This window comes from Diadema antillarum, unplaced genomic scaffold (assembly GCF_040938485.1).
Source record: "Diadema antillarum isolate AM-2024a unplaced genomic scaffold, OU_Dant_1.0 seq00003224_RagTag, whole genome shotgun sequence".
NCBI lineage: Eukaryota > Metazoa > Echinodermata > Echinoidea > Diadematoida > Diadematidae > Diadema > Diadema antillarum.
In genome coordinates, this window is record NW_027273809.1 from 198,450 (window position 1) to 216,939 (window position 18,490).

Consider the following 18,490-nt stretch of genomic DNA (forward strand, 5'->3'; position numbering starts at 1 on the left):
GGAATTGTATTCTAAGAATTTAACTTTCTCATTACCGCATTTATTTTCTCTGCATGAACTTTCACAATTTTCAGCGACAAAATCTTAGAATCTCTGTTGAGACCTATTTATAAATGTATTTCATTAATGTATTCTACCCCTTTGTTTACTCCAATGCCCACTTTAGTCGAAACATTGAAAACAATTTCCACATTTCCCTTCATTCGAGATTCTAGACATGACCCAAACAAAAAATGAAATGAAATGAAACGAAAGTCTATAAACATGCAATATTCCCAAACCCTCTCTTTTCTTCTTCTTTGGCATCTGTAGTAAATTAGCCATTTTCCAGACGCGTTCGGCCACGCGCGTGCTCGTGCGTGACCGCGATGTGCTAAAGTGGTTACTCCTCATCATCCTCGTGCTCTCCGGCTACCTCGCCACGTGGACCACTTTTTCTGTACAAAACATGCAGTATCGGGGCAACGACATCACAGCCATTGGTACCGACAGCCAGGGAATGAAATTCTTTACCTGCGCGGTAGAATGGTGGGATTACGTCATTGATGTTAGTAAGTAATGTAGTGCCGTGAACAATGAAATTATGTTATGTTATTATATTTATTTATTCATTTATCATTTATATTACTTATAGTATATTCATCATTTTATTCATTGTATCTTCGACAAGGTGGTTGAAACAACAAGAAGCATATATATATATATATATATATATATATATCATAATAATAATAACAAGGTGTAATAAAATATTTCAAACTTGAATCGACATATTCTTTTGGCACTTTACAGTCTGTGTGAAAAAAGCATAGTTGAGTGATTACATAAGGTTTCTCCATTACATAGGTGACATCATAACATTGCAAGAGCGTGTATTACGTATCAATTTCTTTTGTTCGAGACTGTAAAAGCCATTGTATGTAATATGTTCCCCTTTCCCAGTTTCAACGTTGTGCTTGTAACGAGACTGCTTATTCGAGCTCTTTGAACCGTTTGCAATAAAAATAGGTAGAGATGTTCCCTTTGCTATGCCTGGTCCAACGGAATCAGTAAAATACGAGAGAGAGAGAGAGAGAGAGAGAGAGAGAGAGTAGCAGGACAGCTACAAACAGAGTGATATCAAGGATGTCCTACAATGACATCACAGAGTGCCGACGAATCATCTTCTTCGTTTGTGGAGGAGACATCATGGGGTCAACTTTATTTCCGTTCAACCGTTGGAGATTGCTCCAACATGGTTGCAGAGTACGCCGGTTGAAAAAAAAAGTCCACGCCTGGCTGTTCGCGGTGGAAGTGTTCGTCTTTCGCTGGACGAGGGAGCACTGAATGCTTCATCCTACACTGGTCGCTTGTTGTCTTCACGGACAACCGCACTGCATCAACGAGGCGACTCACGGTAGTGGCGGCTCAATGATGATATGGACCGCATCCAATACGGTGGAATAACGCCACTAGTGGTTCCGGAAGGAAACGTCAACACGGTCTTATACAGGGATGTCTTTGAGTTCCATTGCCTTCCACATGCAAAACGAGAGTATCATAGGCCCTACACAATTTCTGACTGCTAGACGACAACGCTAGGAAAGGACATTTCTTGAGGCAGAGGACGTGGAGCAGCTAGTTGCCATGGTCATCTTGCTTGCTGGATACGAACCTCATAAAGCATGCGTGGGATACTCGAGGCAGAGCCATCAACAACAGAGATGTTATTGCTTAAACGGTTCCGTGACATTCAACTGCTCCTGCAACAATTATTCCCATGAACTATCTACACGCAAAGCAAGACATTAGTTCTTCCCACAAACATAACATTAACCCTAATCCTAATATCCTCACATCAAGCTAAACCTAGAACCCTATCACAACCCTAACACTAACCCTAACCCCAAGTCATTAGAGAAAATTAGACCGGAGCAACTGTCACAGGACCAGATGTCGTGTCACCTGCTCAAACTGTTCAGGAGTTGGCCGATGTTCTGAGGGAAGAATGTGATGCTATGCCTATGATGCCTTTTGACGCTGTCAACACACAAGTGGACAGCATATGCCACGAAGTCTGCGTTCTTGGTCTATGCAGGGGTCGGTACACCCGCTATGACTGCGTAACAACAATGACTCTGTATGTATGTATATATAATCAAGAAATAAACTGGTAATGCATTTTTTCCAATAAAGAATGAGTTTATTCGACTCGAATTTTAAGCGGCCTCCGCCTTCTTCAGGAGTCTTGACAGTTTATTTCTTGATTCTTCGTGGAGCCAATACGTGCATTCTCAGCATGTTTTTTATATATATATATATATATATATATATATATATATATATACACATATATACGTATATTCTGAGAAATTGACAGAGATTAAAAATAAATGTGTCATAATCTGTAATTTACTGTCCATTGTTGTCTTTATCGTTTTATGCTCAAAACACCATCCAATTACAGATCATAATAAGATCATTGTGATGATTATAAAGATTTCTTTAAAAAATATTCCAACTCTATGACCAACAGTGTGAACGTACATATATATATATATGTGTGTGTGTGTGTGAATGAAAAGAGACTGATATATATATACACAATATTATATCATTATCATAATCTGATATACAGCATCTAAACTGTGGTATAGAATGAGATAGAGAGATAAAACGTTGATATAGTGGAAACGGAATGAAGCAAGTAAAACTTCCGAAATGGCAGATTTGTTATCATGATATGTCACAGGATTATTCCTTGATTTCTTTGCATTCAAAACTCGATGTGGTGCAAGCAGTATTGACGTTTATCTTCTTGCTTCAGGTAAAGTCTTCCTAGAAAGATCCAAAGAACGTTGCAACGAATTGCGTGAAGCTTGGTAAAAGCTTGTCTTTTAGTCACGTGAAAAACCACGGTCTTTTCTTTACGAGCTGTTCCTATCATTTATGTGCATGCATACCAGTGTGTTGTGACCAAATATGCGTTTGGTATCGAAACTTATCATCCTATTATGTGGGAACCATTAAGCAGTAAAGAATGACTCTGGAATAAGAGTGTTTCTCTTTTTCATTGACCACTTCTGTTTCAGTATACTGTTTTCTTAACATGAAGCAGTGAAATCATACCTGTTCGATCTATGTACCGGTATACTTACCATACCAATACTATGAAAGAAAAGTGACTACTACATCATTATTCACGATTCTTTGGCTTCTTATTCTTTCCTTTCTGTACAGTTGAGTTCCTCTTCCTGTTGTTTGCCATTTACCTGTGTTACGCTGTAAGAGGTGCACCGTGCGAGTTTCATGAAACGAGATACATCACTGTCGCTATCTACAACGAGACCATACTCTCTGTCTTTCTGCACGTGTTGAGGTGTGTTAAGTTTTCTTTGTCCCCTTTACTAGTAATACCAATATCTGCTATCCTACAATACATTCAGTGCTTTATTGTAATCCTGCTTAATATTGAGAAATTGCCGCTAGGAAGCACTGATGATCACAACCAGTTAGAAGATGAGATACACATTGGACAGACAATGAGCATAGTGCAATTACCATTTCACAACAAGCAAATAAGTTGGATCAAAATTAGTGTTTGACCACGTAGAAAGGTTGAGAAATACAAATGTAATGCAAGCATTTTAAGAGGGATGTCCGGCACACATTCTGCAAACTCGTTCCTTGAGGTCACATGTCCTGAAATGTATTTATTTGTATGTATTTGGTCGAAATAAAAAGCAGTCCAGACAACAACAAAAAATCATGGAAGCATCTCCATTGATATTGGAGTTTGATTTCAACATTAATCACCCTCATCAAATACAAAGTCATGATTTGACAGCAAAGTGGCTTCTACATAATGCATCTCTCAGTTTTATGGTTTGCATTAGCACCTATAATTCGTGTATCAAAACGCAGACATGATATAATGAAATAATTAGCGCTTTAAACATGTTTTTGTGTTTGTTTGTTTGTTTGTTTGTTTGTTTTTTGCTCCGAGTGTCTATTGTAAGGCAACAGCGATAAACATTGAGCGTTAACGGAACTTTTGAGTTGAAGAAAACCACAACAGAAAACACCACAAACCATCACCTCAGACGTTATCTTAAAGCATAGCTACAATATATCAGTGGAACTCTGTGTGAAATCGAGTAACAAGACAGCCCTTGACATTACAATGTCATGGCTTGTAGACACCTTGTAATCACTGTCTTACGAAGATGTGTTTACGTTCAACATACATTCGGGAATTACAATGTATGAAATTTATCTGGGTATCTTTTTCGTGGCTGGTTAAATGTGTAGGTCTACTTAGTACAGAGAAGTGGGAAAATGACAACCATGTTTTATATGACGCATCGTTTGACCTTCATTCAGACATTTCCTGTGGTCCACGACTCCTCCTGACTGGACTTTTCTGATGACGTTCATTCACTCTCAGCTGACAGTTACTGTTATGGTGTCGATTATCTTCATACCAAAGGTAAGTCGAAGACAAAATCATCTCCATTAGTCATTACCATTATCTTCGTCGTATCTTTAACTGTGCACAACACCAACAACAATAACACATTTCGTTTGTTCTTTCCTCTCATTGATGTACATATTCAACCAGTCACCTATAGATTTTCTTCAAAAAGAAATGTATACATGCGATATACACAGAAAGTAATAATATGAGGTAAGATTATCAAAACTGCAGAAAAACACAGAGGCACGTTACTTACTGACATTACCTGTTTAAGGAAATACAGTTGTCAATCTCATTTCACTATCTGTGACATTATAAAATCAAACGTCTTAACTACAAGTCCTATAGGGATCTCGGACGGAGAGACCCTTGCTTTGGCTCAACAAGACATAAATTATCTATTAGTACATTATTTTCCTCAAGTTATAGTCAGCATAGAATTGACTTAAGGAAGTAGATGCTTTCATCCTAAATGAACTGGAAGTTACCAAAAGCATGTAACGTTAAAAAATGATGTGGACTATCAATGCAGATTTTTATTGCAACTGGGAGTCGCAAGGGTACATTACAAACAGATTTGACAAATCGTTATCACAGTACCAGATATCATGACAAGGACTAAAAAGAAGGAAAAGAGGATTTGCAAAAGGGTTGCTTTCTCTAGTAAAGACTTGTCACTCTTTATGCATCTGAATCTATTTCTTCATGCAGCTGATAGTCTTACACAAACTAATTCACAACGATGAGTTTCGAGAGAGAATCAACTCCCGGGTGGTTTACGACGCTGCCAGTAAGTGGCAAAATTCGACCTTCTTGAAGCAAAACTCGACATCAAACGCTTCCAGCGACCAGCATAACTTCAACGCCGACGATGTCAGGGTAAGTGTCTAATTTCCCAACTCTCTCATTCGGTGTGAGACGGGTGTAGGAGAAAATTATCTCGTAAAGTAGGAAGTAATAATCATTAACAGTTTACGACGGTTTATCACGTTTATTATGTTTAAGTGAATTAGACGCGTAAATTAAATAACAAGATTAACTGAATACTTACCAAGATCCTTAAAAGGACATTCCAGACGATTTTCAAAATTTCACATCATATAGTACATAAATCGACAACTCCATGTATAGATTTGTGGAATTTATTGTGGTTCTTGAGCAGAGAAACAATATTTTGAAAAACCTTCAGCAAATTACACTGAACAAGGATGATGACATAGGAGGTTCACATATTTCAGAAATGTAGCAGTGTAATTCCATTACAATACTGCTTGCTTGCGAGTTCACCTGTGTATAATCTATGCATGCCTTCTTCTTTTGTTCTGCTTCCTTGAGCCCCAACTCATGCATTCTTATGGTGACTCTGCCATGTCATCATCCTTGGTCATAGCAATTTGTTCTAAATTTTGAAAATATTCTTCTTCTTCATCCCAATTATCACAAATTCTGAAACTCTGTCCTCGGTATAACTAATTTATAGTTATTCAAAAGTAAAAATCTAAAAATCATCCGGAGGTCTCCTTTAACGCAAGAACCTCGTAAGACAATTTAACTCTCCTCCACCCCACCAATTTATTCGAACACTACATATCACTCCAGATCGGAGTTTGAGGGAAAAAGCGACAAATATACCTGGATCGTTTATTTCTTCTACTTTTTAATGAAATAGAGAGCATACAATGTTCTTGTAATCAGGCTTGAGGCGATTTATTTAAGACTTGGTCTTTTGTTCGGAGTGACCTCCGTAGAACAGCGTGTACATTATTCAAATTCACAATTTTTGCGTCGAGTAACCTCTACTATATGGGATGAGAACCATCGCTGGCTATCGGGCAGAAGCTCAGTAGTCTAGTGGATATGACAGTTGGTAGCAGTCAGGAGGTCGTGGTTCGAATCAAATCCGATAGATTTTTCACATGGCTATTAATAAAAAAAAAGGAATGACTGGTGCTTATCAACGTCGATTTACGGCAATTTGTCAATCAGTTGCAAAATATTACATTATGTTTCAAACTGCATGGAAAATGTAATTGCCAGTAGTGATGAAAGGATATAATAATATGTGATTCATGCTATAGTCTGATTTTTAATGCAATGTACAACATTCTCCCGGCGACTTCCATTCATTCACTTTCCTTACTGAGCAGGGCCTATATTATTGATTACGTATATCACATGAGAAGATACGAGTGCCAATTGGACGCATTTGGTTCCTTGTCTAACCGCCACAATTAAGGAATTATAAGAAATATAAATTTCTACGAGCACGATTGTAAACTGTCGACATGAGTCTTGATACCATCTTCTCAGAGAGTACAAGTTTAACAGCCATTGAAATCGTGCGTGCTATCTACGGTTGGGCACGATTTTAAAGGTAGGAACTAGGACCATGTATGATCTGAGAGTGCAGTCGTTGAGCTCACAAACACCTGCAGTTTAAAGAATCGTCAATATAATCGTATCGGAAAACCGTATCAAACTAACGGTTGGATTTGTTTGTCTGTTTGTTTGTTTGTTTTTGTTTGTTTGTTTTTTGTTTGTTTTCATGGATAGGAGGAACTAAAACGCCTGTATACACAGCTGGAGCACTACAAGACAAAGTCTCTACGGATAGATAATCCTCACCTTCCTTCGAAGAAAAGGAGCAGTGGACCTAGATGGCGCCCTCCGCGAAGATTTTCACGCGGTCACAGTCTGCGTACGCATAGTGGTCACTCCGAGAGTGAATTTTCTTCTGAAATCGCTCGAAGCAACGAGAGCCTGACTAAGGCCGTCGAACTGCATGACTACAGGCCGAATCACGTCGACGGCCTGGAAGCGCATGTTCACGTCAACCAAAAATGGTCCCCGCAGTCATGACATTTCTTTCTGTGATGTGGGCCGTTTCTGACTTGTGCGCGCGAATGGGACAGGTGAACGAACTGAATCGTAATGATGTGAATTTCGCTTAGTATGCAAAATGGTTGAAGAAAACCCCGTCATTCAGATCTTGGTGAATATCTAAAAAGCTCTTTATGTATCATTAGTTCTGATACATTTTAATAGACATGCACGGACAGTGCCGCGACTATCAACGTGAATAGCAATGAAAGAAGTGAGCAGAGCATACTTATTCCAGCTGTCACCTTACATTGAGAGTATCATACATAGCCTACAATGCAAAGCCTGAATAAACTGTCATACTATTTTGGTTGCAACGTTCCTACGTCTAAGATCATCTCGATGGTTGCTCTAGTCCAGTTGACGGATGAGAAAAAAAAAAGTGACATTACAGTAACATGTTTCTTCAACTGTGATTTTAAATGTTCGGCTTTCTATCTATTATTTCCCAACACCAGTTGTGTCCCTGTTCATAGCGCAGTGTGCATTTCCCCAGTGACAAGATCACTACTAACAATACATACAAAATTTCATTACTCTATCTTGATATCATTGGAATCAGTTCATCAAGCATTCTTTGTTTTCTTTCTGCTTTTCATCTAAAACAACGGAATATACCTGAACACTGTTAGCTTTTTTCCCCTACCCATTGTATCAAATTATTACCACTTATCACTCTACCAATAGGGTAGGATTCATGCAAAACGTACGCGAAAGAGGCATTATGTATTTTTGTATAATGGGAACAATGTCCATTCTCTTCTGATTATTCTAAATACCGGAGTAATAGTTTTCAGTTTGTTTGTTTGTTTTTCTTTTTTACCAGAACCTTAATGCAACTGATATAAGTGATCCAAGGTAATGCAAGCTTTATCTAATATGAATTGTAAAATGTAAGATAAGGGAGGTGGAATGAATAATATGGTGTTTTTTATGAACCCTGAATATCGCACTCTTTTTCGTGTCTATAAACATAGAACATAGGCCTATTGTTTGGTAGCATTTTTGTGTATGCTTGATGGGGCGCAATATTTTCCTTCATGACGCCGTATTCGTTGCATGCTAGACACACGTTGAATATAACGTTCAGGGACAAAATGCGAAAATTGGTCGTGTTTAGATGCGAAGGTTCTTATGCTAGCTATACAAACGATTATAAAATGTCATTATTCATCACAATACATCCGATGAAGCAATATTTGAAACAAACTGTATGTTAGGTATCATGTCTACGGATGTTTTTCATTGTCAGTCTTTTCATGCCAACAATAGGACATAAGCTGATATTTTTGTTTGCATCCGCCTTTAATTTATTACAGATATCGAGTGTAACACCCACCCAACATCTTTGATGCGATTGCTTTTGTGAAGGGCCTCCAATTTTTCGCCATTTATTCTTACATTGACATTAGCCATCATAGATTATAAGCCAAACATTGTATCAATTTACATGTGAATACAGCCATCGAGGTAAGCGTCCAAGTATACAAATAATCAAAATATATGTATCCTTGGAATATATGTATATTATACTTGAGGCACCTTGCTAGTACGTATTAAGAGGAAGGGTATATACTGTATGAGGTCTAAATTAGGTAATGACCATAATTCATTGTATTTTGCACAAGAAAATGACGGACAAATACAATTTGTTTACTAAGAACTACTTTTTTGTCGTTATTTCAATGAGAAATTCTAAAAAGAAAAAGACAATGCACGGGTGGCATATAAAGACTGATAGCCAATTTCATTTAAGTATTTAAAAACAAACGAATGCTTATCAAAAAACATGGTTAGGTTCACAAAAATTGAGTATACATTTGAATATTATATTGCTTGAAGTTAAAGCATCCCATTCTCTGATTATTAGATTACTACTCTTGTGGGTACAGGGTTCATTTCTACGATACTGAGCAGTGTGCTGTTTACCAATATCTGCTTTCTAAACAATTCTCTTCAAAGTTATTGCGATAGCTAGATATTGTATTTAGGCCTATATATTTTGTGGTGATGTACTACGGGGGGGGGGGGGGGGTGACTGAGAAGAAATATTCTCGGCTGAAATCCTTCGAAAACACGTCGAAACGATTGCTTAATTCTTGAAAACTGGAAGGACCATGAGAGTAATGGGCACACAACAACTGCGAGATGGACAAACTTGAAATGTTCTTAATGTCTCAGGCACGTTTCTGTGCAAGTATAGCCTTTCTCGCAGGTATCTTTTCATCTAAACGATCAAAAGGAGTATGTAAGTTCAGAGAAGATATACGTTATGATCATAGGAACAACGTTGAATACTTTAAAATCTTCTTGTTTATGATAAAGTGGTTAATTGCGAAAGCAATATTAATATCGTGGTAGGATTGCTTAGTGTTGTTGAGTATTAAGTTACGAAAAATCATGATTCTACCGGTGTGGTCATCATTACTAGATATGTAAGATCCATTTAGAGCCAGATCTCAATAGAATATTTTCAAACATTTAAAGTTTTCTCGAGATTGACATGTTGGTTCCCAATTTGTTTTTTTTTTTAAATGGATGATACATACACAAACTATTGGATGATATATATATATATATATATATATATATATATATATATCAGATACATCCGTAAATGTTGATAGTGTACATAAAGATACCATGTAGCAGTCGCTTGTATCTACAGCGGTTTGTATCACGTTTAATTTTAATAAACACTGGCGCAAAGATGAAATTCGTTATCCCTGGCATGATTGTAACTCACCTGTTCTGTAACCATTGCGACTTGAGGATGAAATTTGTTTCTGCAACATGAAGTTCGTGTAGTAGAAATGGAAAGAGAACGATAACCAAACATGCAAAAAGATATTGCTGACCAATTATAGAGTTGTAAGCAGATGATTATTTTAACTGACGTTATAGTCTAACACTCGCTCACTCACTCACTCACACACTATCAATGTAGATAGATTACAAATTATATTTACACATAACACTAGCTGGGAAATTGTTCCACATTGGTGTGACTGTACGCGTGCCTGACATGCACCAAGACAGGAGGGGAAAACAAAAGCTCAAAACACACACACACACACACACACACACACACACACAGACAGACACACGTACACACGCACACGCACGAACGGATACAAAGGGACTTGTGCAATAAAAACAATTTTGGTAAAAGTTATTTGTTGTCAAGATCAGGGGTTTTGATTCTTTCAAAAAAGATCACATTTCAAAGGTGTTCTTCTAATAAAGGTATTCAATCCTATAACCCTGAATTTAAAAAAAAAGAATTCAAAGACCTGAATAAGAAAAAGTCCAGTACAAACATCTATAACCTTAAATGTTTGTTCATACCTTACAGAGGGCGCTTCATCAGCTCGGGAAAGCTGTATACTGCTCCTCCCACGAATCGAGGTAAAGTCTTGTCTTTTGCTTCCTACCACCGTATGTTTTTCACTATTCTTGGAGTTATCCATCGCTGATACTACTTTTGTTGATTCCTGGAGATTTCCCCGCTATTACGCGAGGATGTCAGTGTACAAGGCCAAGTCTAAGCTTCGAGAATCCAAGACTTTCATCGAGGAGGACCTCACCACGAAGCGACAGGAAATAGTCAACCATGCGTGGAGAAGATCAAGCAGAAACGTTTGAAAAAGTCTGGACACATGGCCGAGTCCTAATTGTCTTGTCAGCAGATGGTGATCCCCATCGATGATTTCCAACATGTGGATACATCTTATGATTTTCAAGTTCTTGTGTCCGTGACAGTTTTATTTTTAATTCTTGATTTGATTTGATTTGATTTGATAATGGTTTATTGAAACAAACATGCAAAGTAGTAGCCCGAAGGCTAACTCATAATGCATCACATTGAAAAACATATCAATTACATCAAACAATATACATTGTGTGAACATTTCAACAATGGCGAATACCGATTAAATAACAAATATACAGCATCATATCAAAACGATAAACAGTTCATTCCAATTATCATACAAAATATATAACTTTGAAATGATAACCATAGTGATCAACGTACACGTACGCACGCACATGCACACACACGCACACACACATACACACACGTACACATGCACATCATATCCACATCCACATATCTATACAGATAAACCCATATATTCATCTCATGCAACCATTCAACTCTTTGCATATCAAACGAAAAATATAATCTTATACGTGTAAACATAAACAAAAAAGGCAAATTGAACTACATGCTGATTTTGTGTGTGCGCGCGCGCTGTGACTGCCGATAACTTAAATATTTATCAGCAAGCAAACATGAATTATCCCGTGTAACTCTTCAGTCAGACAGAACCAGAAGGCTGCCCTCTGTGCAGGACGGTGACAAAGGCTTTGCTAGCAATTACAGGCCCGTATCTGTGTTGTGTCATCACATGAAAATAATGGCAAGAGCCACACATAAGTGTATCACCCCTAAATGTAATATCAACGCTAAATGTAATATCGACCCTAAATGTAATACACCTTAACCCTAAATGTAATAACAACCCTAAATGTAATACATTTTAACGCTAAATGTAATAATCGAGTCAACCCTAAATGTAATACATTTTAACCCTAAATGTAATAACCGGAGACAACCCTAAATGTAATACGTGTCAACCCTAAATGTAATATCGACCCTAAATGTAATACATCTTAACCCTAAATGTAATATCGACCCTAAATGTAATACACCTCAACCCTAAATGTAATAACAACCCTAAATGTAATACATTTCAACCCTAAATGTAATATCGACCCTAAATGTAATACATCTTAACGCTAAATGTAATACCGACCCTAAATGTAATACATTTTAACGTTAAATGTAATAACAATCATTAATGTAATTCATGTCAACCCTATCAAATATAATATATTCAACGCTTTTTGTAATTACGACCTTAAATTTATACACCTGATTATAGAGAGGGTAAGCAACGCAGAATATCGGGCAAAATGTCAGGGGGTATACGAAGGAGATATGACGCAACTTTCTCTCGCACTCTTGAAAGAACGGTAATAGTTGGTTAGACTTGTTTTTGTTGTTTACCCACAGGTAAAAATCACACAGTCTTATTAAATCTATCGTTTGCTGCAAAGTTAATTAGGTCCATGTGACATAGTTCTTAAATCTATTAGCTTTATCATGCTATCACATAAACATTTTGTATTCCAATCTTTATTCAGTGTTCATTATTGCTTAGAGTTTTGTTGAAAAAGAAAAAAAAAATGGGCAAAAGTTGAGTCAGTTTGCCTTACTCATACATTCAACATAGGAAAGTCAATATATAAACGGTGGCTCAAAGATGATAAAAAAGGCATCTATTTCTTTTTGCTTTACTGGCATTTTTAAATTTATTTCGTGTACCCTCCCCAAGACCAATTATTGTCACAGTTTCGTGTAAGTATAGTCGTGATTACCAGGAGTCGTGAACAATGTCATGAGGCTAATATTTCGGACAGTGATTTGTTGCCATGTCAATGTGTGACAGATATTTCGTCATTGAAAACATTAAATAGATAACGATGGTTCGTAAAAAAAATTTGCGAAATCTTTCTAAATCTTCATAATTTCTAATTTTCTCAATCTACTGCTTCGCTTTATCATCCCGTTTCATCAGTAGGTATATGTTTTTTTTTCTTGCAATATTATTCATATTCAGAATTTCCTTGCAAAGAATTTTTGCCCATTTTTTTCTTTTTCATAAAAACTTTAAACAAACATGAACACTGAATGAAGATTGGAATACAAAATGTTTATGTGATTGTATGATAAAGGTATAGATTAAAAAGAAAAAACTATGTCAAATGTACCTAATTAACTTTGCAGCAAACAAAGGAATTAATAAGACTGTGTGATCTTTACCTGAGTAAACAACAAAACAAATCTAAGCAGCTATTGCTGCTCTTTCAAGAGTGCTATAAAAAGTTGCGTCATATCCCCTTCATATACCCCCTGACCTTTTGCCCGATATTCTGCGTTGGTTACACTCTCTATAATGAGGTTTTTACATTCATATAGGGTGGTAATTACATTAAGCGTCAAGATGTATCACATTAAGAGTTGACATGAATTACATTTAGGATTGTTATTACATTTAGCGTTAAAATGTATTACATTTAGGGTTGTTATTACATTTAGCGTTAACATGTATTACATTTAGGGTCGATATTACATTTAGCGTTAAGATGTATTACATTTAGGGTTGATATTACATTTAGGGTTGAAATGTATTACATTTAGGGTTGTTATTACATTTAGGGTCGATATTACATTTAGGGTTAAGATGTATTACATTTAGGGTCGATATTACATTTAGGGTTGAAATGTATTACATTTAGGGTTGTTATTACATTTAGGGTTAAGGTGTATTACGTTTAGGGTCGATATTACATTTAGGGTTAAGATGTATTACATTTAGGGTCGATATTACATTTAGGGTTTAAAAGTGTTACATTTAGGGTCGATATTACATTTAGGGTTGACATGTATTACATTTAGGGTCGATATTACATTTAGGGTTGACATGTATTACATTTAGGGTTGTCTCCGGTTATTCCATTTAGGGTTAAAATGTATTACATTTAGGGTTGACTCGATTATTACATTTAGCGTTAAAATGTATTGCATTTAGGGTTGTTATTATATTTAGGGTTAAGGTGTATTACATTTAGGGTCGATATTACATTTAGGGTTGAAATGTATTACATTTAGGGTTGTTATTACATTTAGGGTCGATATTACATTTAGGGTTAAGATGTATTACATTTAGGGTCGATATTACATTTAGGGTTGAAATGTATTACATTTAGGGTTGTTATTACATTTAGGGTTAAGGTGTATTACGTTTAGGGTCGATATTACATTTAGGGTTAAGATGTATTACATTTAGGGTCGATATTACATTTAGGGTTTAAAAGTGTTACATTTAGGGTCGATATTACATTTAGGGTTGACATGTATTACATTTAGGGTCGATATTACATTTAGGGTTGACATGTATTACATTTAGGGTTGTCTCCGGTTATTCCATTTAGGGTTAAAATGTATTACATTTAGGGTTGACTCGATTATTACATTTAGCGTTAAAATGTATTGCATTTAGGGTTGTTATTATATTTAGGGTTAAGGTGTATTACATTTAGGGTCGATATTACATTTAGCGTTGATATTACATTTAGGGGTGATACAATAAGTAACTTAATGAACATCTCTTATCTGATAACAATCACATCAAGCAATTGTCAGTTTAACTTTCGACCAGTATTTTCAAGCACAACTGCCTTGATTGATGTGTTACGGTGATTACGGTTATAAGAACTTTGATCATGGGAATAGCATATTGGCTCTCTTTTTTATTTTAAAGGGACATTTGATTCGGTAAAACACAGTATTCTGCTGGACAAATTGGCATTATTATGATGTTAATGGTTCTGAGTTAGCATAAATAGTTTCAAAATTATTTAATGGATCGCTCATAGTTGTCAACTTTTCGTAATATAGTTGTTGGAATCTCCAAGGGGGTCAATACTTGGTGTGTGTTTTTTTTTGGTCATTTTCATTATAATAATGATAATACAATAAACTATAATGTCTTATTTACCCAGGGTTATATCCTCTTCAGTGTTACCACTGCTCTACCAGAGGGCCCTGCCATTATTATTACCCTAGCGTTGCCAGGTGTCCATTTATACACCTGGGTCGAGAGGGACATTGTGGGTAAAATATTTTGTCCAAGTACGTCAGCACTGGGCGGGATTCGAACTCGGGTCCTCCGATCGGGAGTCGAGAGTCTTATCCACTATGCCACAGCGCCCCCACAGTATACTTCATTAATGACATATGTGAGTTGAATTATTATGAACAGGCTAAGCTGTGTTTATACTGATGACCCGGCACTATTTTGTAAAGGAGCCGATGATGTATCCCTTCAGACGAGTTTGCAATGTGAATTTAATAAGATAGAGCAATGGGTGCGAGGATTAAATGAATTACAATTGAATATGAGTACAAGACAGTGTCAGGCAATGCTCTTTGGCACTCGCAAGAGGGTTCATACAAAACCAACTTTGATTCAAAATGAAGTTCATAAAATTGATCAAGTTTATCATTTTTAATGTCTTCATGCTAATTTTCATAATCTTCACAACTTTGACAAACACACTAGGAAAAATAAAACTTGTAAAATCTCAAATTCCATTAGTTGCTAAATTAAGATAAAACAATACCTACAAGGAAATGTCTTGATTATGCTGTAAAATGGTCTCATACTATACCACATACTGACTATTCTTTTGCTAATATGGAGAGTATCTTAACAGTACTTTATGACTTAACTACAACACCTTCAAATTAAGAATGCAAGGCTGGTTAGTTTGGGATATATATTTTTACACTCCCCATGTATCGTATTTATAAGGGAATTAAGCTGGCAGTCTGTGTCTTAGAGATTTTAAGATACCAATTTGACTTGTTCATGTTCAGATTGTTCAGATAGTTGCAAAGATATGTTGTAACTTGCTGTATTATAACCGTTGTGCGTCCCTAAACCCAGAACTGAGTATAATTATGGTTATGATTATGAAAAAGTATTTTCAGTGCCATGGTACCATACCCTTAATGTCAGAAGTGCGCTATCATTTTCTTCACTTAAGATAAGATGCAAAATCCTTTCCACCGTTGATTGGCTATAATCATATATTTTTGCTTCAGTAACATAATTATGCATAGGTCCTACTGCCCAACCAGTTGAATCCTATCCACATGCACACTCACTTTACTTTTCTGTTAATTCCGATACTTAACCAAGTACATGTCTTTATCTTAATCTTAATTCGCATTAAGTTTGTGATTATGTGGTGATTATTTTACTGTATTTTGTATGTAACCTTGTATATATTTTGCTATGTTCTTATGCAAGGTCCCTTTGTCTGTCAGTTCCCTAACTGAACGGGCTACCCTGTTAAAATAAAACAGAATGAATAGAAAACTAAGGATATTTTGACATGTTATCCCACATCCTGAACTCTGATTTGCGATTGTCGCACGTATCAACGAGCTCATAGGGTTCCTCCTCCCCTCCCCCCCCCCCCCCCCCCCCCGTTCGCAGCTGATGAAAAAATGACGGCATCTCTAGTGTTACTAGATATTTGAAGAATTAGTACCGGGACATAGAAACATAATGGAATAGACTTGACCAACTTTACTTGTTTGGTTTGGATATCGCCAATGATTACAGATACAGAAGTAGTTTAAATCCGTCGTTCTTGCCAGTATATTGTTGAATATCGGTAAATAGCGACACTTTATACAAAATATTTAAACATTGTACGTACCAAATAAAAATCGTGAGGAACGTTACGACGAGCTATGGTTGACGAATTCCCTATACCTAGATATTCGTTAATTCGAAAATGAAACGGCGTTCGTTTTTTCGAAGGTTCGTTCATTCAAAAATAAAAGAAAGGTGCGTATCAACAAACTTGCGGAATTACGAACAACTTTTCGTTTTTGATCAACAAACGTTCGAAATAACGACCTTATTTTTTTATTTTCGGGATAACAAACCTTTGGAATAACGAACCTTATGTTATTTTCTCATAAACAAACCTTCGGATTAACGAACTGTAACCGACCGAAAAAGTGCATCACAAACTCCCACTCGATTCCGTATACACGGTTGCAATATAAATGGCTATTAATTTCGTGCCAATGTTGTACCGAGTTTGAGAGCAACTGGCCAAAATGCAAATACTGCAGATCATCTTGGGGCACCGGAGTGCCTTTATCTTCAAATTATTATTGGTGACTGAGCAAAGACATGAAAGAGGAATGGATGTAATGGGGGGGGGGGGGGAGGGGAGGTAGGGAGTAGATACTCTTTAAAGCCATGAAAGTCGCTCCTTGGAAATGCTTCCCCGGTGTGTATTACTATAGTCATCATGTTCAAGATGATCATCTGCCTCTCTCGATATATTCTAAGTTTGTTTTACTTTTCTCTATGTTACGATACTTTGATTGACATTTTTGTTTGAGCCGAAGCCAGAGTAGGCCTACATTCTCACTTATGATTTTTGAAGCGTATATTATAATGTACGCAGGCACGCCAAAAAAGCCCCAGTATTTAATGTACGACTTGTATTGAGTAAGGAGATTGTTTGGACTTACACCTTGTTGTGGTTAACAAGGTGCGGCAAAGTAGAACTCCATTCTTGTATTCTTCATTTACATCCCATCTGATAAATCGTTATGTTAATGCTACTATGTTAATAGAAGGTATCTGATCATCACAAGGTAAAATACTTCAAATTTCTTTTATGTTAGTGAGAGACATTATTCAAACATACAAATGTTGGAATTTAAGGCATACACCAGCTGATACACTCAACATGTAGTCCTATACATTATAAACTGAGGTAGTATGATATTGGCCTCTTATACCCCAAATTATATAAAAGGTTCGTTTTTTTTTTTATTTACGCACCTTCCCCCTTGAAAAATCCCGGGTTGATGCATAACGGGCCTGTTTTTATCACAGCTAGAATTATGGATCAGTCTTCTGGTATTAGACAGCAGTCGGACTGAACAGGTTCAGCGTTGAGAAAGTCTATGAAGGGACCAGCGACCGAATCCTAACATCTAAATTTTGATGTGAAATTATTAGAGTCAGTTGTATAGCGTTTCACTGTCCAAAAAATGTGGGTAAACTCAGTAAACCAATGACGCTAAATCTATCACCATCTAACTTTATTATGTTGTGAGTGATTGTTACAATTAAACTGACAGTCGCTCGAGTATAGCTGGCGCTGCTGGAGATGTCTTTAAGCTGCCAGAACATTATATCGTCCACAGTGGCCTCTTCAGTGTTGTCACTGTTCTATTAGAGGGCCCTGCCATTATTATTATTACCCTAGGCGTTGCTAGGTACGCTATGTACCATATATCATTTTCATATGAACGGCAATAATTGTGGCGGAACACAAAGTATTAAAGCTAAGTCGTGCAAGGCGTGCAATGTGATTTTCGTGAACCCCTTGAACGAGCAACATTGAATTGGGAAAACCGCTCCAGCAAGTTCTGTTTTCCACTGCTCATGACCCCTGGAGTTGGATACGGCCTAAGGAACGTTA

At 36.7% G+C, this 18,490-nt stretch overlaps 1 protein-coding gene across 1 annotated transcript in view; it reads left to right on the plus strand.

Moving 5' to 3' along the window:
* The window catches only part of LOC139715289 (metabotropic glycine receptor-like), a 52,319-nt gene extending 44,755 nt beyond the window's left edge, over positions 1-7,564 (plus strand). Inside the window, exons 5-9 of the mRNA XM_071626867.1 lie at positions 313-551; positions 3,220-3,358; positions 4,363-4,468; positions 5,168-5,335; positions 7,010-7,564. Of these exons, the coding sequence (XP_071482968.1) occupies positions 313-551; positions 3,220-3,358; positions 4,363-4,468; positions 5,168-5,335; positions 7,010-7,315 (958 nt within the window). The 3' untranslated portion in view covers positions 7,316-7,564. The remainder of the gene's footprint in view (positions 1-312; positions 552-3,219; positions 3,359-4,362; positions 4,469-5,167; positions 5,336-7,009) is intronic.
* The last annotated feature ends 10,926 nt before the right edge of the window (positions 7,565-18,490 follow it).